The sequence below is a fragment of the Chinchilla lanigera genome, unplaced genomic scaffold (assembly GCF_000276665.1).
Source record: "Chinchilla lanigera isolate Chin_1 unplaced genomic scaffold, ChiLan1.0 scaffold00061, whole genome shotgun sequence".
Lineage (NCBI taxonomy): Eukaryota > Metazoa > Chordata > Mammalia > Rodentia > Chinchillidae > Chinchilla > Chinchilla lanigera.
The window spans coordinates 1835229-1859226 of record NW_004955462.1 but is presented as its reverse complement, the minus strand read 5'-3'; the positions used below and the strand labels follow the sequence as shown (position 1 = coordinate 1859226).

Below are 23998 nucleotides of genomic sequence, written 5' to 3'. Positions count from 1 at the left end.
CTGACACCCAAAGTTAAAAGAGGATGAGTTTATTTAGCTCACAGTTTGTAAAGGTTTCAGGCCACAATTGGCTGGCTCCAAGACAGCAGGGTGGTGTGGCAGAGGGAAAACACAGAAGAAAACCAATTCATGGCAATCAGAAGATAACAAAAGCAACCAGAGGCCTTAGCTGTGTCTTCCTTCCCCTTTTATCTTATCCTTGACTACTTAGGGCTGGTAGCATTCACAACCTTAATCCTAGTGCCCTTGACCCTAACACTGCACCAAGAAAAAACTCTAGCATCACACACTTTAGATCCAGCTACCTCTGAAGAAGCCCCACCTATGACTGCATTAGGCTTTGGAGGGATATCTAGACACAAGCCATAATACCATTATGCTAGCTTTCTGTTACTATGACAAAATACCTGAGATAAGTAACTTACAGAAAGAAAAGGTTCATTTTGGCTCATGGTTTTGGAGGTTTCAATCCATGATCAGCAAATCCATTGTATTTAATGTTCTACAGTATCACATGGTTGGGTTAAATAACTGGCTCATGGTTAGTCTCAATCTCAGTGGTATCCTCCCCCACAGGGATTCTGAAAACCACATGGTGATTGTGACTTGGAAGTAAATCCAGACAGCTGCCAGGAAGGTGTTCTGTAGAGAGAGAAGATGCTTTTGTCCTTCTGATCATTATTGATCTTATGTGTTTGACCTTTGCAACTCTGAAAGAGCCTAACAGTGAAAACCAGATGAGTAACTCTGTTAACTAGGAAGAGAGTTTTAGCATACTCTTCTTTGCACCTGTTCTTTCAAATATGCATTTCCTTCACAAGTGTTTAATGAGAGTAGAGTAGGTACCGAGGACTGTGGGAAGCCTAGGGAAGCCTGGGATACAGGCCTGCTGCAGTGTTGGGAGGACATAAGAAGCCACAGGAAACCATAATGGAGACCAGTGAGCACCCAGAGGGGAAAGTGCAGAGTGATGGACTCACACAGTGATGGCAAAGAAGTACTGAACAAAACATTTCCTCCCTGTGCGTGGCTGTGCTTGAAGAGCAAAGGGGCATCTGTAAGTGTAAGATGAAACTGGAACTTGTCATTCTCTGAGTTCACAACACACATTATTCGAGTATATGCAAGTGATAGACCAGATTTTATTTCCTGTTCATCAATATAAAGTAGTAAAGCTCATATTTTCTTTTTTAGCCGCAAAACCCCAGCAAAGGATAGCCAAGAAGAAAAACATGGGGGCAAGCTTGAAAAGACCAGAACATCTATCTCACCTGGAAGAGCACAGTTACTCCGGTATGTTTCTGGCGGCATGACTAGGTCCTTAAAATCACGCCCTTAAAATCACCCCCCCGATGGATGAGTTAGTGTGCCAATTAGTAGCTTTCTTACTATTAGGTTAGGATCCTAAGATATTTACTGACATATGGCAGTTACTGGCATATTAGTAAAAATTATAATCCTGGATTTCTTTAAGTATACTTAAAGACCTCTTTCTAATGCAATTACTCAAATACAAGGATTGACAATTAGTTGAGTCTAGGAAAAGAAATATATTTAATGCAAAGATCGGGGAACTAAGTATCAGGAATACTGGGCTGCACACCTTACCTTTTAATTCTGAACAATTGTGTCCTAGTGAAGTTTTGTCACCTGCCTGGGTTTCTTTTTGCTGATGACTTTTTCAATTCTATAGTGACATATTTCATTTCTAATTAAACATTTAATGATGACCAATACAAAGCCACGTACTAAAGTTCTCACCTGATTTTCAGTTTGATGACAGAACTGAAGGAGAAGGGTCATCCACTTTTATTAGTGAGTTTCAGAGTGGTATTGGAAGGAAATGGCAGAAATCCCACACATAATAGTTTGTACACTTGGAGGAAAAACACGCCAAACTTTTAACACACTATGCTATATTTATACTTTTACTTTTTTGATTTGCTGTAATAAATTATTCAATTTGTTTAAGAATTAATTTTAAAGCTTTTGGGGGAAATAATTTAGGTAGGTAAGAAGTTACAAAGAGAGTGCAGAGCAGTCCTCTATATCCTTCACCTAGTTTCCCTGGTGGTTATATAACTATAATGACACCAGGAGGTTAACATCAGTAGTTTGGTGTGATTTGTGTAATGAGCCAAGCAATCAGGGCACGAACTGTTCTGTCACCACATGGAACTCCTGCTAGCCCTTTCCAGTCATACTACTCCAGTCCCTCACCAACCATAACTTCTAGCATGTGGAGAATGGCATATAAATGGAATCATCCACCTTTGATATTGATCTCTTTTTCATCATCCTAATACTCTTTACATCAAAGTTGTGCATATTTCAGCAAAGTTGGTGGCTTTTTATTACTCAGTAGTGTTGCATGGTACAGATATACCAAGCTTTGTTTAATCATTCACCTACTGAAGAACATTTTAATTGTTTGCAGTTTTTAACCATTACAAACGATGCTCATATGAACAATCACACACAGGCTTTTGTAGATGTAAATTATTTCTCTTGGATAAATGCCTGATGACTGACACATGGGAATTATGTTTAGCTTTTTAAAAACTGCTAAACTTTTCCAGAGTGGCTGTGCCATTTTCCATTCTTACCAGCAATATTTGAGATTTTTCCTTCTCACTTTTGCCTGCACTTGGTATTGCTACTATTATCTATTGATAGTTTGTGTAGTGTTATCTACACAATAGATAGTGTAGTGTTACTCAGTTGCCTCAGTTGGTTAGAGATGAGCATGCTCTCATGATCTTTTCTCTTCCATTGTTTTCTGTTACCTAGAACAGATTGTGAACAATTGCCATTAGTTCTTCTAGGCTTTGTGGCATTCTGTTCACTTTGGATTTACTTTGCTCTTCATTTTCCTAATTGTTTTTGCTTCTCGTTTCTTCAGATGGCTGGGTTGAAGCTTCTGTAGTGTAATTATTTCATGCTATGTATTGCCCTTCTTGAGCTGTGTTAGCTGAGAAAGTACAGCTTATGATATATTACATTTTCATTTTGTTTAGTGTATTTTACAAATTTCCCTTAAGACTTTCTCTTTCATCTTTCGATTATTTGAAAGTATGCTGTCCATTTTCCCGGTATTTGGAGATTTTCCTGCTATGTTTCTGTTACTGATTTTCAGTTTGATTCCATGGGTCAGTAAACATACTCTATATAATTTCAGTTCTTTAAAAGCTGTTGACATTTTTATGGCCCAGGAGATCTTGTTATAGGTTCTTTAGATGTTTAAAAAGAATATGTATCCTACTTTTGTTGGGTGGAGCACTCTGTACATGTGTGTTAAACGACAGTAGTCTTCCTTTTTCTGCAGATGTGTTCCTAATACCCCTGTTGGAGGCTGGAAACCACAAATAGTACTAAGCCCTAGACATATATACTGTTTCTTTTGTATACAAACCTATGATACAGTTTCTAAACTAGGCACAGCAGGAGATTAACAGTGACTAATAATGAAATATAGTCATTTTAATGATGCAGTAATAAAAGTTTTGTCAATGTTGTCTCTTTCTCTCTCCTAACATATCTTACTATATGAACTCACCCGCCTTCTGATGATATGAAATGATACAATGCTTGTGCAGTGATATGAAGTGAGGTGAAGGACATGGATGTTATCACAGGGTTATGCTACCATATAAGGGCTGGTTGAACACTGCACTGTGATATGGTGACAGTGGATCTGGTAATGGGATGACTACTAAGTAACTAACAGATGGGCAGTGATACAGATTGGATATGGAGGACAAAGGGATGATTCACGCTTCAGCCTGAATGGGGAGAGGGACAGGAGATTTTATTTATCATACTACTCAGAATGGTATAATTTAAAACTTATAAATTCTTTATTTCTGAAACTTCCCATTTTAATACTTTGGGCTGTGGTTGACTATGGTTAACTCAAACCATAGACAAAGCAAGCTGCATATTAGCAGATCTACAGTATGCTGTATGAAGATGTTGACTTTTTTTATATCCTTGCTTATTTTCTTTCTAGTTATTCTACCAAAAATTGAGAGAGGGAGTGTTGAAACCCCCAACTATCACTGTAGAGTTTTCTATTTTTTCCTTTTATTTCTATTTTTACTTCATGTATCTTTCAGTTGTCTGGTATTCTTAGAGTTAGGAGTACTTGTCTCCCTTAAGGGCTAGTGTTTTATCAGTATATAAAGTCTCACTGTTACTGCTTATTTTCCTTGGGACATCTACTTAACATGAAATTGATATGAGAACTTCTGTTTTCTTCAGATTAATGTTTGTGTAGTATGTATTTCTCCTGATTTTATTTGCAAATACCCATACTGTTATATTTGAATTGAGTTTCTTATAGATAGTATGTAATGGACACCTCTCTCTTTAAAATCCACTAAGTCAAAATGTCTTCTGATTTGCGTGTTTAGGTCATTTGTCTTTAGTGTAATTATTAATATTTTAGGGTCTAAAGCTGCCACTCATTATATTTTTTTAATTGTTGTTGTTTATTTTGGTTTCTTGAACCCAGAGAGAAAAAGGTATTCATCTGCTAACTCTGAGTACACCAGGTCCATGATTTTTTTGAAATGGGCCTCACTTTATAGTGCAGATTGGCATTGAACTCACTATATTGCCCCAGGTTGGCAAGGAACTCAATGATCCTCCTGCCTTCAGTTTATCAAGTGCTGGGATTACAGGTGTGTACCCCACGCCCAGCTAGGCCCTGATTCTTAATCTTAATGTTTTTTATTTGTCCAGCAACCTTGAAATATGCACTACCATAAAGCCCATTTTGGGAGAGAACCAGAGGCAAAAGGAAATCAGTAATTCTTTCCTTAAGACAGGCGTGGTGGCACAGTCCTATAATCCCAACACTCAGGAGGAGGTTGAGGTAGTCAGTCTACTTGTTCTACTTTTTAATCTTTTCTTTCACATCTTTCTGTAATTACTTGAACACTTTGTAGAATTCCACTTTGATTTTTCTATACTATTTTGGAGCATATCTCTTTGTATAACTTTATTTGTATGCCTGCTCTAGCAGATATATATATAATATTCTTATACATGACCAAATTGGCCTTTACCAACTGGAGTGAAGCATGAAACCTCACCTCCTTCCTAGTACTTAGATGGCATCGATATCTGTCTGTGGCTTATGTACATGTCACTAAAGTATCACATTGCAACTGTGTCCTTCCTGGAGATTAATGAACAGATTTGTTGTTCTTATTCTTAGGAAGAGTGTTGACAAGGTTGAGGAAATGGCTAGTGAGAGTTCCTCAGAGAGCGAGGAAGATGAAGAACCACCTGATCACCGTCAGGAAGCCAATGCAGATTTGCCATCAGAATATTGGCAAATTCAGAAGCTGGTGAAATATTTAAAGGTAAGAAAGACCTTTTACACTATATTTGATGTGTTGTGTTCATTTAAATCATATATATATATAAGATTTAAACATATTATTATATGTTAATATTACATATTATATTATATATATACATATATATTGTTCTGCCTCTATGTTTATGTTTTTTCCAAAATAAGAGTCCTAAGCACAAGGGCAGGTGTTATTACCCTGCAGTTTGAAGATTAATCCTCTAATCCTCATAGAGTAGCCAGGCTGCACAGTCTCCTGGCTGGACAGGAGAAGATGGGCATGCTGACAGCAGATATTGTGGCTAGCCAGCATTTATGATATGCAGTCTAGTATGATAGGAAGAGCGTGGATTTTTGAAGCAGGACTTAGATTACACTTGAAGGTGTATTGCTTTCTAGCAGGGTGGCTATTGAAAAGTTATGATTTTGAGTTTTAATTGTTGAACCTATAGAATGAAATGAGTGATACCTGTTCTTTAGGATTATTTTTATTTATTTATGTATTTATTTATTTATTTTAAAGATAAAAAACAACAACAATGAAGGCAAAATCAAAACAACCCCAAAACAACAGAAACAATACATGACCTCAAAACAAAATGATAGGTATTAACAATGGTTGCTACATTACATACTGTTGTCTTCAACGGAGTTGTTCAGTCTACCAGATGTAAGAATGTAAGATTGATCAAACAGACAGTAACAAGTAATAATAATAATAGTAATAATAATAATAAAACATTGGAAATGAAAGATGAGAAAACACATTTGAAAAATGTGCAATGGCATCTGATACATTGTAGTTGCTTAAAATATAAAAATCCTGTTTTGATGTACTTCATGCTTTTTTCTGCATTTCCACATCTTTGGTCAAATCAGCCAGAGGCATTTTCTAGTGGCTCTGCATATTTGAAGACGTTTATGTGACTTTTAGACCACAAAAGGGTATTTTTCCATGCTTTGAAGGTGACCTCACAGTCTCATGTAATATAGCCTGTTCACATGCTTCATGAATTTTACAAAAGACTCCCATATGGGCACAGTCTTGTAAGCCTAAGAAAACTGAAGCTTCTTCTGAAAGGAAAACATGTTCCCTCCAAGGATGGGACTTCCACTGGAATTCCCAGCATGTCTCAGGAAAACATATTTTCCTGAATCTCGAGAAATTAGTAAAGAAACTGGGAAAATGTGGACAACTGTTCTAATTCTCTTGAGAATTCAAGTTCAGTAATTATAAGTGGTTTGGCAGACTTTCCTGACATCATGGGAAGCAGGACCGGGAAGTGCTGATGGCAGTCAAAGGCAAGGGTGGGCATTTCTGGGACCAGCACAGGGACGAGCAGGAGAGAGGAGGGTCACAGTCTACTCTGTCAACACTGTGTACAGCTGCTCCCATGCTCTATGTATTTCTTTGCTGGTGACACGAATCATTTCTGCAAAAATATTTAATATTTCAGTACATAGTATACTTTCTGTAAATCCTGTTAGTGGTGTTCCAAGAAATGAGAAACTTTGGAAGCAAAGTAAGTTCTTCCATTTGAAATTTGGACCAGTGGTTCCTGATTTCAACCTGTGATTCAATTAACCTTACCAGTCTTGCTAGGAGATCTGAATGTGACATTATTTGGATATAACCAATAATGTTTGCCATCATTTTTCAATGTTTGGGTATTTACTTCATTATATATATCTTCTCTATTGCCATTCATTCTTTGTAAGAAATTTAACAAAATAAATGTAGAGATGTGAATTGTATTGTAGTTATTCTATTGTGAATGAGTCACTGATCTAAAATCCAAATTAGCAAAACTCATCCAAAATCTGATTATCTTAATTTGATTTCGGTGGCAAAATCAAAATAAATGTAAGCAAATAAAATCTTTTTATGCTTATGTCTGCTTGAAATTCTATTATGAATCCATAGTAAACAAAACAGCATGATGGTAGCATAAAAATCGACAGACTGACCGATGGAACAGGGTGGATAGAGCCCAGAATTTATTCTATGCAATTGTCAAACAATTGATGTTTGACAGAAATGCTAAAGACATATGATGTCTTTAATAACTGGTATTGTCAAAACCGGATATCCATATGCAGAAAATGAAATAGGACTCATACACAAAAATCAACTAAAATAGGTTAAAGTCTTAAACATAGCACCTGAAATTAGTAAAACTACTAGAAGAAAAAATAAGGCTCCAGGACAAAGGTTTGGGCAAAGATTTCTTGGATATGACAGCAAAGCAAGAAAAGCTTGAGACTGAATCAGATTGAAAAGCTTCTGCACAGCAAGGGAGACAGCAGAGTGGAGAGACAGCCCATAGATCTGGCAAACATTTGCAAATCATGGATGTGACGAGGGACTGCTGTCCAAAATATATAAGGAACTCAACTCAGCAGCAAGAGAACAAAGAATCCCATTTAAAAACTGGCAGAGGACCTAAAAAGACATTTCTCAAAAGAAGACATATAAGATACACATGGTTAATGAATGTATGAGGAGGACAGTCATCTTCACTAATCATCAGTGAAGTACGATCTACGCCACAGTGAGGTACTGCCTCACACCTGTTGTGATGGGTGTGGTCAAAACACTGAAGGATAACAAGCACTGTGAGAGTGTTGGGAAAGGGAATCACTGTGTGCTGTTGGTGGACATATAAGGCAACACAGCCAGTATAAAAATGATGTGGAAGTTCTTCAGAAACCTAAAAATAAAATTATCACGTGGCCCAGAAATACCACTATTGGGCATATACCCGACAGGAACCATATCACATGTTGGACTATCTGCACTCCCGTGTGCAATGCAGCACTGTTCACATTAGCTAAGTTATGGCAGCAACCCAGTATTCATCAGTGGATGAACAAATGGATAAGGAAGGTGTGGTGTACACAGGCTTTGGACTATTATTGTTTCAAAAAGAAGGAAATTCTCTCATTTGTGAACTTCAGTATGCATGAACCTGGAGTAATAATATATTAAATGAAATTGAATTCATAGAACTAGAATGTAGAATGGTAGTTACAGAGGTTGGACCAGGGGGTGGATTGGGGACAGGCAAGAGTTTGATCAAAGGGTTCTTTGATTTCAGTGAGATAAAATTTCAGTAAAACAGGAGCACTTAAGCTTTAGTGATCTGCTGCACAGAATGGTGATTTTATAATGTACAATAATATATTGCATATTTCAAAATTGCTGAAAGAGTAGATTTTGAATGTTTTACAAGTATGTGAGGTTCTTGATTTGTTAATTAGCTTGATTCAATCATTCTGCAATGTAAATATATAACAAAATATCACAATGCTATATGAATATAATGTACAGAATTACTACTTTTAATTAAAAATAAATGACAAAATATTTTTATATTTTATAAAGAGTATGTATATATGTGAAGCAGTAACACTCAGCTTAGTGACACTTTGGGAAACCTCTCAATGACCTGACTAGTATCAATGCAAAGTGAAGGAAACATTTGTTTTTTAAAATTTGGATTATTTGTTATAAACCAAAGATCAAGTCTTTTTAATAGGATAGTTAATATTTTGTGTGTTTTAAAATTTAATTTTTTTTTTTTTTTGGTACCGGGGATTGAACTCAGGACCTTGAGCTTGGCAGGCAGGCGCTTGTGCTACTGAGCTATGTTCCTGGCCTTAAAATTTAATTTTAAGAATTGCATTTTATAAATATTAAGTACTTTCATATGCTCTTTCAATTTTTGATATTGTTCTTACTTGGCCGTTATTTTGTGTTAGTGCTTCCCTAATTTAGTGTTTTCTATTACCAAGGAATCTAGAATGGTGGAGATTTTTTTAATATGTAATTATTATTGCAATATATAATTGTGTCCCATATTTCTAGTTTGGACACGAATTCCTCCAAAAAGCATGTGTTAATATCTTGGTCCCAGCTGTAAGCTATTGGAAGATGGTAAGAAGGTTAAGAGATGAGGCCAAAACAGAAGTCTTCAGGTCCCTGGGGGTGGGTTCCCCGGTGGGGATGGTGCGACTCAGTCTTTTCTTTCTTTTGCCTCCCGACAGTGACATAAGCAGTTGTGTCAGCCACACGCTTCTGCCTTGCATTGCTGTCTCACCACAGGACCCGCCGGGCATGAACTGAAACCTCTGAACCATGAGCTAAAAAATGAACCTTTCACTTTATAAGTTGATTATGTTAAGTATTTATTATACTGACCAAAAGCTGACTAGCACACACATACTGCTTCATAATAATAATAAACTCATACTTTGTCTAATAGTTTTTCTTAAAAGAAAACCTCCAAAACCGTTAGCATAATTCTGCCACTAAAAATGATTCATGATTTATTATTATGGAAATGATTCACTATTATTATGATCACTCATTACTACTTAAAAACATGTAAGGAAAATATTAGAAAAATATGGAATAACTTATGATTTGGGGAACTTCTGAAACTTTCTGAGAATTCCATGTTTTTATAAACATGGAATGTTGGGAATTGGGAGACCTAGCCCAGAGCACAGGTGGATTCAGCTGGTCACTCCTGCACATCCCTGGCAGGAGTCTTTGTCACAGACCACACAGTTGAACCCGGTGGTTCATGACTCCTTCCCAGCAGTCACCTGCTGTTGCTGGAGCCACAGCGCTGTCTGTAGTGTCCTCTCCTTACTCACTCTCCTACAGTAGGCACCTGGAGCTGGACAGGGCGCTTGGGGCTCAGACATGGCCTTCTGGTAGAAGAACTGGAAGAGCCCTGGTGCTTTTCCAGACAGCCCTGGGCCATTGTCTTTATTTCATTAATAAAGTGAAACAGGATAAAAGGGGCAGAAGCGGGAGGTAGAATAATGGAGTTGCTAGAAGCATGATCTCTGATGTTGGAGAAATATCATTTGAGTTGAAGCTTGACCATTTACTAACTCTTTGGCCTTTGGTAGATTGACTAACCTCTCTAAACTTCAGTTTCCTCACTGGTGAAAATGGAAAAATAAAAGCTCTCATATGTTAGAATTATGATGAATATTAAATGACATAAAACACGTCAAGTGCTTAGCAAAAAGTCCTCCGTAACAATTGACAACAATACTTATTTCCGCTGCATATGGTTATTATTACAGAAAATGTTTGCTGTGGAATCTTACTGGCTTGCCTATGTGGCCCTCAAATTTTGCTTTAAGTTTTCTAGCAACCAATAAAAATTAAAAAATACAGCAAATTAATATAGTGAGGGACAGACTTAAGCATCCCTAGGTAAAAATAAGCCAGTTGCCAATGAGTAAAACTGATCCCAATGCTAAGAGAGGAAAGAACTTTCTGCCTTAAGATTGAATGGGGCAGGCACTGAGTGAATGCAAACAAATCTTTGGTAATGTTCTCCCGGTGACCATGGCGAAGAGTTCCTCATAATAGCTGCTGAGTAACTGTGTTGGGTTATACAAGTATTTAGGATAAGCCCATATAGCTTTGGGCCAAAAAAGGATGCACTATTTCTGTCCCTGAACAGCTAAGGAAAACATTTGTTGATGAAGTGCTACTTAAGCTTGCACAAGTTATTCATCAATAAATCATGTGCAAATGTGATACTTTTGGCTAGACAGTAAATTGCTTGGAATTCTTATAGTTCCCACAGGTAAATATTCTTAACATAGCTAATAAAAGAAAAAGTATATCTACACATGATTTCAAGGTTTTTTGACACTGATAAATGTTTTCTATGGAGACACAAAAAGGATATTAAAAGTCTCTAAAATGCAAAATTAAATGTCTCTAGGTAATCTCAAAATAAATGTACTTGACATTTTAATTTATAAAATTATGGCTTTGGTGTAGATTTAAACTAGCAGAGAAATGTTAATATTGACCTGACTTTTACTTACCACTTTCCAAAAAGAGCAATGTCTGTGAGTGGTGAAAAAATTTGATGAGCTCATTAATACCCAAACAGGTCAATGAACTGTATAGCTTATTATTTATCCAGGGCTATGAGCTCAGACCTTGGCATATAAGTAAAGCAAGTTTGTATTTAATTATTTGGCTTTGACATATGGTCATTTCAACTTGTAAAAGTTTTATAGATGTATATGTTCTTTTCATCTGGGCTTATTGAACACAATGTAATTATTTCTCATTTTTTTGCTTTTTGAAGAGACTCGGGAGAGCAATGTGAGAATGCAGGTTGTGTGTTTGGTATCATTCTCAACACACAGTAAGATCAACACCAGAAAGTGAGGCCGCTAGTATTTATAATTCCTAATTTATTTGTCAAAAAGAAAATCATAGTCAAGTATATACTTACACAATATTTTCAAGTAACAGTAAATAATAAACTCCTTCCATTAAAAAATAAAATAACATACACGTACACACACGCACACACACACACGCATACTTACCCATCCACCTTCAGCCAGTGGAGTCCCCATACTCGTACATCTTTCTCATATATGTGTAGACTCAGATCCACTTGAGTTACTTAAGAACAATCTCATCAGTGGAGTGCCTGAACCAGTCATTATTTTCTTTTAAAGTCACTTAAATTTTTACAATTTGAAACCACACAGCCTTGTGGTCTGTACACTCTAAGTGTGCCCCCATGATGGAAATGAGCCCCACGTTCTTTTTACAAGTAAAAAAGTCAAAATAGAATCTTCAATTTCTTAAGAGTGCTATGCTAACAATGTAACTTTTAAATTAATAAATACGTTGCATTTTCACTCACCAACTTTCCTATTTCTTTTTGTCTCCAACTGATGAGTCTGTATCCTAATTCTAGATGAAGCACTACATCCCTTTTCAGCTTTCTTACTGACAAGCACATGCCTTCTGCTTTCTGCTATTTGTGAAGGCACAGGTGGTCTTAGCTGCTCCATGATTAGAGATACAAAATTTGTTTCTGCATTTCGCACTGTCTCCCTCACTTGCTCAAGCCTGTCCTTTCACCCCTGCCCAATGGTGCAGAGGAGAGGTGAGGCTTTTTTGTTCTCACAGTCTCCTAAGAGCAGCTCTTTCTGCTTTGAAGCCAAAGTTGTTCGTTCTGCTATTAACGTCTTTCCCAACTTCTCTTGTGCCCCTGTTCTGAAATGCTTCACCCTCTTCTTTTACTCTCGAGTACTTACCCTAGTGATGGAAGAATCCAGAATTAGTGCTCAGGGTCATTTCCCCAGGTGTCCCTCCTCCCACACGGATGCCTATTGCTGCACTTGGGATTTTGCCCAGAATCCAATGGGAGTGAGATGATGAAAACATTGATTTTTAAAGACATGTAGCAGTGTCTGAGTGGAGAGGTACAGACCAGTGACAGGGTTGTATCAACAGAGGGAAAGGATGGTCACTCCCATACATTCATCTTCTTCCTCCATCCACAATAGGTTCATGAGGGGAAGCCTAATTTGTTTATTTTATATGACCAAATTTGTAAACATTGCTGTCAGTTTCACCTTTCACATGAACAGGAAGCTTGCTACTTATTCTCCCACAAGTTCCACAAGTTCAAAATTTCGGGCCATGAAAAATGAAGATAGTGGGCATTCTACCAGCTTACCAAAGACAAGTTCTCCACTTCAGTGAGAAGATGCTCTCTTTTTTTTTTTTTTTTTTTTTCCTCCGGTACCGGGAACCGAACTCACGACCTTGCGCTTGCCAGGCAGGCGCTTTTGCCACTGAGCTAAATCCCCAGCCCCTAGAAGATGCTCTCTTTGGAGATGCCACTAGACTGTACGATTTAGAGGAGGCACCCAGGGCTCCCTCCTTGCAAATTTTGGTTAAAGGTTGCTTTTGGGGGGCTCCCTTTCTTAACAACCATACATGAACTGATTTCACACACACACACACACACACACACACACACACACACACACACACACAGACACACACCTGTCAGCGGTTAAAATTGCTCTTCTAAGTAGTACTTTGGGGCTAAATGATTTTTCATACCCAAATTAAGGAATTTGACATACTTTGCAATCAATTATAGCTAATTAAATTCCATTCTCATTACTTGGGTTTTGAAAACGGAGTGGCAGGAGGTTTGATCCCTGTTTAAGTGGTGGAAAAGCTGAGAAATGCTTCGCTGCAGGCCACACAGAAGGCAGCTGTGGGCTGGGACCATGTCCAGACTTCATCTTTACTGCCCGTTGCCTGATTGTTCTGTCCCACTGTCAAGAAATTCAGGTCTCAAGAGGCCTGTAGACCTTGCTCTTGGACCTGGCCATCTTCTCTGTTGTTTGGATTCCTTTGTTCAAGTAAGAGACTAAATGGGGAGCCCTCCTTATAAAGGGATTCAATATTCGTTTTTGTAAGGCAATTCATTTTTGTAAGGCAATGCCTGAGTGTACTCTTCTGCTAGATTTTTACTTAATGAGATTGAGAAGAATTGTGATAGCATAAATTATTCTCATTTAAAAGAATCTTTCAAAAATGGAAACCAGTTACTGTTTATGTACTCAAATCAGTTCCAGTGCTTATAAAAGGAAACTAGCACCACTTTCTGGAGAAACATTTAATACACATGTTGCTACACTGACATGGGTTCACATTTTGTTAAAAAGTTCAGTGACAAGAATAGGACTTTAGTGCTTTTTAAAAAGTACTTGTTAGAAATCATATTTAAATTTCCATCATCTACTGTAATTTCCACTCAGAGTTTGCATTTATACTTTTGTAAATATTGTAGTGGACAAAGGGAATGCTTTTTAAGTCTTGTCCTTGGCTTACTTGAAATGTGTGTTCTTTCTTTGTCTACGTTTCCCACAAAAGGATTTATCCTCTGTCATTTGTATTACAAAGGAGATGGTGGGAACCATGGAGGGTGGAGAGGTTTTGAATGTTCAGTGGAGGTTCTTTGATCTACAACTCAATGATAACTTTTTAGTTTTTCAGCTTTAAATTTTCCTTGCCTCTTGGCTATCATAAATAAATCTATGTGGAGAAAAAACAGCATAATTAAATGAATTTGGTAACACCGTGCTACTGGCTCATAATGGTTTATATTACCAGTAGCTAGTGTTATACGACCATATCGACGTAACTGCTGAATACGCAAGCCCCAGGCTCAATCCACAGCACCAAAGAAAACCAGCAAAACAGAAACCAAAAGCTTCAAGAGAGGCCTCTGGACCTTAACTCATTAAACTAATTCATTCATTCTTTGTGGATTTATTCATGAGCCCATACTATTAGCTAGCCCAACTAGAGCAGAATTACGTGTTACATATGCTCATCTAGTTATTCATAAGATTTGTCTTTATTTCAAAGCATCTTGATGTCTAAAATAGTTTTATGTAATGATCTAAAAATGTAACAAATCATTTTGGAAAATTCATCGCCTGATTTGTAAAAACATATTTTTCATTCTTCACACTGTGCATTTCTCTAAAACTTTATTACAGAAAGCTAAACAGATTGGAGGAAAACAGCACAGACAAGTTTCCCGTGTGTATAATGTGCAGGGCTGCTTTGCTTTGTGTTGTGAAAGAACATACTTGTATCCCATTACGTAATATTCCTGTGGAAGAAGTCCTAAGTATCTGTGTTAAGGATTTGGTATAATTGGGTATAGATGTGGGTGTAGATCAATTGTAATCATTATTGGAATCTGCATATTTGTAGAAAAATATGAAACGGTGTGTCTCTTTTTGGTCCAGTAGCTCTTGAGATTCCTGCTGCCAGGGGCTGTGGCTGCTCTCCCAGTTTTCCTCCCTGGGTGAGTGTGGCTGTCTGACGGTGGCCTGCCGATTATTTCTGGGATGTGGAGGGCATAGAAGAAGCATGTGTGTGTTTTATATGACTTCTGGTTTAAGCCCTTAAACTGTTATACAAATAATACACTGGTACATGCTCACTGCAAAAATTTAAGCCATAAAAAACAAACAAATGAAGGTCTCTTTCCAGCTACTTCTGTTTACATACATAGACACATATCATTTGTAAACATAAATGAAATCATACTGTTTTTTCATTCTACACTTGCTCTTCATATTAATATTATGTCTTGGTGCTCTTTCCTACATGCCTCAGTCCTTCTAATTAGTACACAGTATTTCATTATAGGTCCATAGCATTAAACTATTTAATAATTTACTTATTGATAATTTTTTAGTTTGTTTAAATCAATTTTTGTTACTACAACCAACCATATGGCAAATATGTTTGCATCTTCTTTGGATTATGTACACTCTTTCTCTTGCACAAATTCTTTAAAATAGAATTGCTTGGGTGAAATAGAATGCAAATTCAAATTTCTGGTAGCTCTAACCCAAAGATGTCTAACAAGTATATTTGTGCAAGAAGAATATGTTCTAGGAATCTGTACTATACAGCGTTCAACACAGTGCTTATAGTTAACAGTGTTTACTGTGCACTTAAAATTTAAGAGGATTGAGCTCATGGTAAATGTTCTTAAGACAAAAAAGAAGGCACAAGGAAACTGTTGTAGGTGGTAGATGTTTATTACCTTTTTCATGGCAATTCTGTGGTGTTTGGATATGTCTGAAGTCATTAAATTGTGTCTATTAAGTATGTGCAATATTTTGTTTGTTTGTTTTTGAAACTGGGAACTGAACATGGGATCTTCTGCTTGTGAGGCAGGCACGATTCTGTTGAGCTATATTCCTGGCCCAGTGCAATATTTTAAATATGAATTAAACCTCAATAAAACTGTCTTGAAAAAGAAAGAATACGTGCACACTAAAGTTCGAGAAAGCTTGCCATCTTTTTTCATTTAAAGGGAAATAAAGAAGGGCAATAAACAAACTTGTTTTATAAAAAGAATGTTTGATTGCTCCTTCCAGAAAGCAAATGTCGGTTACCATTCTACCAGTAATACACTGAAGGTTTTCAACTTTGGGCATGGAATGAAACCAACCAGCGCTCTTAGAAACAAACAAAAGACCCAAATACCCATAACCAGTCATGAAAGCTTTCATTGAATTGGTCTGGGATGGAGTCTAGACATTGATAGTCTTTTAAATCTTCACAGGTTGTTAAAAATGATTCATCTAGAATTAAAATCTATTGTTTTATTATTCTCGCCAATTGCAGTCTTTCTAATTTTTGACTTGGCTCTTTCTGATATGGAAGATAGGTCTTGTTTGAAGTTGCACATTTCTGGCCGGCGGTGAGGTGAATGTATTTTTTTCATATGCCCAGTAACCATTGTCTTGCATCCTTTGTCCACTTTTCTCAGTGGCTTTTTATTTTTGATGATGCAAATTAATCTTTTGGCTGTTGTATTGGTTGCAAATATTTCTCTGTCGCATGTCTTCTGTTTTATTTTCTCATTAATAAACATTAACTGTTTCTTTCGTGGCTTATGGGTTTTGAGTCTTAGGAGCTAGAAAAGTTTTTCTGGAGCTATTTCATGAGGAGAACAATATTTTCTATTTCCTTTGGGTAGTTTTTCAAAAGTTCAGATCCTTAATCCATCTGGAATTCATGTAAGATGGGTATCTAACTGCAGTCTTTTCCTCTAGAAGGAAAACTGTGTCCACACAGATGATTGGCTCACCCACTCTTCCCCCAGTGACCTCAGGTGCTACCACTGTCAAATACTGCAATAGATACCACATTTTCTTCATCCAGCCGTCTGTTGAGAGGTGTACCAGCTGCTTCCAGGGTTTAGCTATTATAAATTACACTGCTACAAACACTGCACGTATCACTGTAGTATGATGTCTTTGACTGTTTGGGGAAGACACTTGGGAGGGGAATAACTGAGTCATATGGAATTTCTAATTTTAGTTCTATGGATTTTCTAATTTTAGTTCTTTGGGAAATCTCCATCTTGATTTCCAAAATAGCCGTACTAGTCTACATTCCCAACAACAGTGTAGGATGATTCCTTGTTCACCACAGCCATGCCAGCATTTGTTATTATTTGACTTCTTGATGATAGCCATTCTTTCTGAAGTAGAATGGAATCTTTACATTATTTTAATTTGCACCTGTCTAATGGTGAGAGATGTTGAACATTTTTTCATATATTTGCTCGTCATTTCTTCTGAGAATGTCTCTTCATTTAACTTGCCCATTTCTTGATTGAGTCTTATTTTAGGTGGTCTAATTTTTTACTGAGTTCTTTATATATTTGAGATATTAATCCTCTGTCTGAGGAATACTGGTAAAGCTTTTTTCTCATTCTGTAGATTGTCTCTTCTTTCTACTAATTGATTCCTTTGCTGTGCAGATACTTCTACTCAGCTATACAGGAGGATAAATTTGAGACATGTGTAAGAACATGGATGCATCTGGAAAATATGATGTTGAGTGAAATAAATCAGACACACAAGCATAAATACCATGTGGTGTGTCTCATTTGAGTAAGGCAGAGTACAAACAAAGAGAATAATAAAGGATGGATAGAAGGGGACAAGTTAATAGGTCTCTTGCAAATGGAGAGAAGTCCAGGAGAACGAGGCCAGCAGGGAGAAGGGGAGAAAAAAGGAACTTGAGAAGAATTAAGGTGTGCCATATACAGAAACCTAATACCCTCAATACATGCAAGCACTGTATGTTGTAAACATGGGCTAAGAATAATAACAACGAGAGTGAAAATGAGGAAAGGGGACTGAGAGGTGGAGGGAGGGAGATGGGTGGGAAGGGGATTTAAAAATGTTGTGTTATGTACGTCTGTCCACTCCCCAAGATGAATGCAAACTGCATATACTACAAACACTAACTAATAAAAAATCCTGCATCTCACGTGTCAGGGTTTCTTTCTGGATCTTCCTCTCTTGCATTGATTTACTGGGATTTCCCCCATGCCAGTTTCACAGTGTTTTGCTCCCTATGGCTTTGGTGAATTTTAATATTTGGTAGAGCAGGTAGTTGTCTTAAATTTTCAAAAATGAATTTTTCTGTATTTTCCATTCTGGATCATTTTTAAAATGAGTTGAGAATTAAGTTAAAAACAAAAACTAAATAAATCCTCTTAGGATTTGAGTTGGTTTGTGTGAATTTATGAATTAATTTTGGATAAACTATAATTTTAATACTACTGAATTATCCTATTTAGGAACCTGATGTGATCATTTAGTATTTTACATACTTCACTAAAATGTCATAGACTTTTCCTCTAAATATCTAAAGCATTGCTTTATATTTTTGTTGGTATTATTTTGCTAACACTGGCAAGAAATCTTTTTTCAAATTATCCATTTTGGTTATTATTCTTAAAGTGTGGTAATTATTCACTCTAAATGTCGCCCTTGTTTCTAGCCACATTAGTGAATTACCTCTATTAATTGTCATAAATATTAAGCTCATTCTTCTGAGTTTTTCAGGGAGAAGATTACATTTGCTATATAAATTTTTCCTCATTGCAATCACTGTGATGTTCTAATATATTGTCATTTCCTCTAAAGATTCCACATCTTTTTCAAAAATGCATAGGGGACTCTTCCATTATTCTTTCTTTATCCATTTCTGATAAAAATTCTTAGCAAGGTGGCAAGATGACAACTTGAGTGTAATTTCTTTTTTTTCTTTCTTCCTCTCCCTCCCCCTACTTTCTTCCTTTTTTCTCTGAGTACTGAGGATTGAACGCAGGGCCTTTGTACTGAGCTCCATTCCCAGCCATTTTTAAATTTCTTATTTTGAAACAGGATTTCACCAAATTGCCCAGGCTGAACTCAAATTTGTGATCCTCCTGTTGCAGCCTTCCAGAGCACTGAGATTATGTTGTCCAACACCATACCCAGCTTGAGATGTATTTCTCTCTCTCTCTATTTCTATAGATATATATCTGAAAATAATATTTGCTTCTTTTCCTTGGGTTCTGTTCAGTCTTGGGTTTATGAGTGCTGAGTCATCCATATAAAATGGGTTTGAAAATAAACAGAAGCCAAAGCACTGTCTTTTCCTACTGACTCCACGGTTATATGCCACTCTCTGAGCACATTTTGCCACTCCTTGTCCTTGGAGAAAAGTCATCTCTGAGCCAGCCGTGGTGCCGGGCACTGGGCCCTCCGCCATCGTTAACGAACAGCCACTGGCAGGTCTCCTCTTTTTCTGCTGTCCGAGTGGCGTGTCGGGAGGAAAAAAGTTCTGAGAGCGCTGAAAGCCAGCTGGATGGCTGTGTGATGGTGGTGTCACCTCCCCAGGTCTCACTGGCTGCTGCTTGATTGCAGATGGCAGGGGAGGGGCAGGAGGGGGCCTCTGGTCCGCATGATGTCTCTGTGGTCCTGTGGGGCTCTGGCAGGAATGGTGATTCTGCAGGTGTGCTGCCCACCACTTTCACCTGTTAGCTGAGCATGTCCTTTCCAGAGCAAAGAAAACGAGGAGAAACAAACAAAAGCTTCCATTAAAGTCCCTTTGTGGCACAGGATGAATCCCCCCAGGCTTTGTCCGAATTATACTTCTTTCCGGGCATCTTCGCGCAGCCTGCACGGTGTCCACAGGACCTTGCTTAGCATCTCCCGGCGGGAACTCCACAGCTGTAAGAGCTTTGACAAATGTCACTGGCACATGCTGGCCACTCTTGATGTAAAGACTCAAATTCCCAGCCCAGCATGTGCAGGCGCCCATCTGCATTTTCAGCTCACTGTGTACTGTTCTTTCTCACAGGTTGGGGTTGTGCTGGCTTCTGAGGTCTTAGCTGCACCATCCCCCTACCAATGCAGGACTTCCCCCTGTGTTTATCAGTACACATTTGCAGTACATGGGATTGTGTTCAGCCTGGGGAGTCGGTACATGTTCATAATACACCTGAATTCTTTTTACTTCCCCTGCCCTCCGTCCTAGTTTCCCTTCCCATTTGCAGAGGATCTATCTCCTTATGTCTTACTATCTTTCTTTTGCTCATTAAGTTATTTATACTTTGAGTTTCTCATCTAATAGAAACCAGGTGGTGTTTAAGTTTGTATGTTTGACTTATTTCACTTAATATTACTTAACATTGTGGTCTCAAGGTGCTTCCATTTCCCTACAAATGGCTGAAAATTATCCCCCTTTATGGCAGCATAGTATTCCATTGCATATAAATAATCTCTTATCTCTTCCATCTGTTGGTGGACATATAGGCTGCTTCCAAGATTTAGCTATGATGAATTGTAACACAGGGCTTTTGCACATTTTCTTGGTTGTCTCCTTCTCTCCTGTCAGGGATAGCCTCTGCTTTTTATCCAGATCTCCACTCAGATATTCTTCCAGGGATGATGCCCCCTTCCCTATGCTGAGCTTCCAGAGCCCCATACCCCTGGAGCACTTTTCAGACTTAATAGCTTTTATTTACTTGAGTTGGATTAAAAGGTGAAAACATTTCTTGTCTAATAAAGCATAAGCTCCATGAAGGCCTGGGCCAAGTCTGTTATCGGTGCATCCCGAGTGTCTGTCGCCTGTCTCCCCATAGTGCGGGACACATCTGCTGAGTGAAAGAGCACAAAAGTGATCGATCTAAGCTCTTGAATACACTGTTCATCATAATTTAGAAAAAGTGTATTTCTTCTTACTGACAGTAAAGAAGTGGCCTTACTATCTACACCAGGGATGGTGACAATTCCTTATTTCAAAAATTGTTTAGGAAAATATCTTCAATTCATCTGGTCTTTTAAAAAGAAATTCTAAGAAAGGCACGAGAGAGCAGCACTCATCCTGTCTCTGCATGTTTAAAACCCGGCTGTGATGATGAGCAAACACCTCCAGGTCCTAGAGAGGAATGGGAACAGGGAGACATGGGCTGAGGCTGCAGAGAGGTCTGAGGTGGAGCCAGGGCGGCCGGAAGACAACTAGCAGAAGAGTTGCGTTCATCTCAGAAATGGAAAAGTTTATTGGAAGCATTTTCCCAAGTCCTTCAGAAGCTAGTAAAACAATATTTTACTATGTTTTCTCCAGCTCTTAAAAGCTCACAAATGCAAATGCGTGATAAAATGTGGAAATAAGTATTGGCAACTAATTACATGCTCAGGGGACCTTAACTGAAGCAGGAGTTTGTGCTGCTTCTCCTCGGAGCATTAGGGCATCTGGACAGAGTAGAACGAACATTTGAAAATCCTTTGACATAGCTGGTATTTAAAGAATAGCAATTGGCTAACATTTGTGGCTCTGTATGTTGAATATTTTGGCTCCCGTCTTCTGGTATTCATTCTGAAAGATTTATAATCCTTTTGGGAGTGTGGTCAGTGACAAGAGGAGAAGTAAATCCTGAAATGTGGAAAAACTAACTTTTCCTAATATAAAACTGTTCTAAAAAAAAATCCCTCAAGCCTATGAATATGTTTCCAGACTTTCAGAAAAAGCCGATTTACAGATTTTTTTTTTTCTATGAGGATCTAACTGCTTCATGATACATGCAAAGTGTCAGTTTTTTTAAATTTCAAGATTGGTGAAGATTTAGATGTTTAAAAAAATACAACCTCTGACCTTTTGGGCATCAACTATAATAACATGGCTTAAAAAAAGTTAGGTTATTAGTTACAGTGTAAATAGTGAAATGAAACCTGAAAGTGGACATAGTCTAGAAAATAAAAATGAAGGCAACTTGAAATTGGAAACAAAGATTACATACAGTGATTAGGCAGAAAATTGCTACCAAATGAAATTGTATAAAGCAAGAAGAGCAGTTGAAGAAGTCCTCAGTCCTGAACCGCTGAGGGGGTCTGGAGGAGCGCAGTCTTCATTGCTGAGGAAGTGCTGGGGAAAGAGATGGTTTGGGTTCCACTGAGGATGATGCCTTGTCTCTCCTTGCACTCCACTGGAAGAACCACTACCCTTGAAATTCTCGGTTTGGGTTTTAAATTTTTCATATAGGAACCCAGCTCTGTGCATTCAGAAACTGCCAGAAGAAATTTCTGGCTCTCTTTAACCATCTAAATTCAGAGGAACAGGATGGAATTGTTTTCCTTATTTTCTCTGTTTTACCTTTTTGTGTACTACCTACTTTGTTTGCTTTAATTAATTATGGCTAGCGGGTACATCCTTATTTTCTTTTTTGTACCCAGAATCAAAGTCAGGACCTTGCGCTTGCCAGCCAGGTGCTTGTGCCACTGAGCTATATCCCTGGCCCCACATCCTTCTTTTTGATTTACAAAATATTTGCCATTTTAAAAAAGAGAAATGGATAGTGCTAGTATAGGGGAGTTTCATATTACCAAATAAGGGAGTTAATGACCTGACAGCTAATACAGGGAGGATTTATTACTTTCTACTGTAAAGCCAAAATGGTGATGGAAAATTTCTGCTGATAATAAGGAGAAAAACACTAAAAGCTATAAAGCCTAATCATTCTAAATTTAAATAATGAAATTAAGGCTCTAGTCCTTCTAAACTTAATCTTGAATACAGGATCAGCCTGGATTACCCACGAGGGGAGGACAAGTATGGAAAGCGGACATTGTTGGAGATGTCACCACTGGACGGTTGCTCATGGCATTCCTAGAGATGAGGAAGGCGTGTTCTTGAAAAGGAGTGAAAGTCTAAACCTTTCCCTCCTCTCTTTTTGATGCATGTCCCCTAATCATCACATTTTAAATTTTAAAAGTAATATATTATATTGACTTCTCAAGAGGATTTGCATACGTGCACATGTGTGATACCAAAGAGGAAGGGGTTTGGCAGCTTGTCTGTAATTTCCATGTTCCATTATGTGTACTATTATATATATATAAAATCTATGCTTTAAAATTTGAATATGTAGAAACATACATAAATATATAACATGTATATTTTAATATATAGTGATTATATTATCTACTTTATGTGTCAGTGCATTTTCTGATGCTGGGGCATTTTCTGATGCCACTGTCTGGAGGCTGAGCAGTGCGATATCAAGGTGCTGGTGTCTGGTGAGGGCCTCCTTGCTGTGTCAGAACATGGCAAAGGGCATCACTGGTAAGAGAGCACTCAGAGAGCACTCTTATGACAGTGCCATCCCTGGTGACTAACTGGCCCCACGATGCCACCATGACAGTGGCATCAATCCACCCACGAAAGCACAGCCCTCATTACCCAGTTACCTCTTAACACTCATTTCAATCTCAACACAAGACATGAGTTCAGGAGGGAACATGGCGATAGTAGCAATATTAATTAGACATATACTATATAAGGTAGATAATGGCAACATAAATGATTAACAAGTGTGAAAGTTTGGAACTGTTTTGAAGAAGGAATCAAGGGCTGACTTTCATGACCATGTTTTACAAAAATGTTTTATTCTTAGTTCCAGTAGAAATACTGGATTTGGCCAGGTATGGTGGTGCACACCTGTAATTCCAGCATTCAGGAGGCTGAGGCAAGAGGATCACTACGAGTTTGAGGCCAGCCTGGACTACATAGTGACACCCGGTCTCAAAAAAAGAAAAAAAAAAGAAATACTGGATTAATGTCTTGTGACATTAATGTTTGTGCCACGCTCCAGGTGCCGTGCGCCTCAGTGGCAATAGTCAAGGGCTGTGCACAGTGCTGTGATTTCAGGAGAGTGTTGGAGCAGTGATGCCATGGGTGTCCCTGGGAATTCCTGTGGAGAACTCTAACCTTATCTCTGGCAGGTCTAATTCACTGATCAATCATTTTAAGAAAACTCTTAGGTGTTGTGTTTGTTTTTAGGGAAACAGCTCACCATGACTCTGCCTGTGGCCATTGGTCAGGTAGACACTGATGTGAGTGAGTCTCTGTGAGGCCAGCATGTTCCTCACGACAGTGAAGCTTTCCTTTTCCTT

General features: G+C 37.9%; 1 protein-coding gene across 7 annotated transcripts in view; it reads left to right on the top strand.

Moving 5' to 3' along the window:
- Positions 1-23998, top strand: part of Armc4 (armadillo repeat containing 4) — a 175602-nt gene that overhangs the window by 25868 nt on the left and 125736 nt on the right. For all 7 annotated transcript variants that reach the window (XM_013521481.1, XM_013521480.1, XM_013521478.1 and 4 more), the window contains 2 exons: positions 1195-1293; positions 5222-5369. In XM_013521481.1, coding sequence (XP_013376935.1) covers positions 1195-1293; positions 5222-5369 — 247 coding nt within the window. The remainder of the gene's footprint in view (positions 1-1194; positions 1294-5221; positions 5370-23998) is intronic.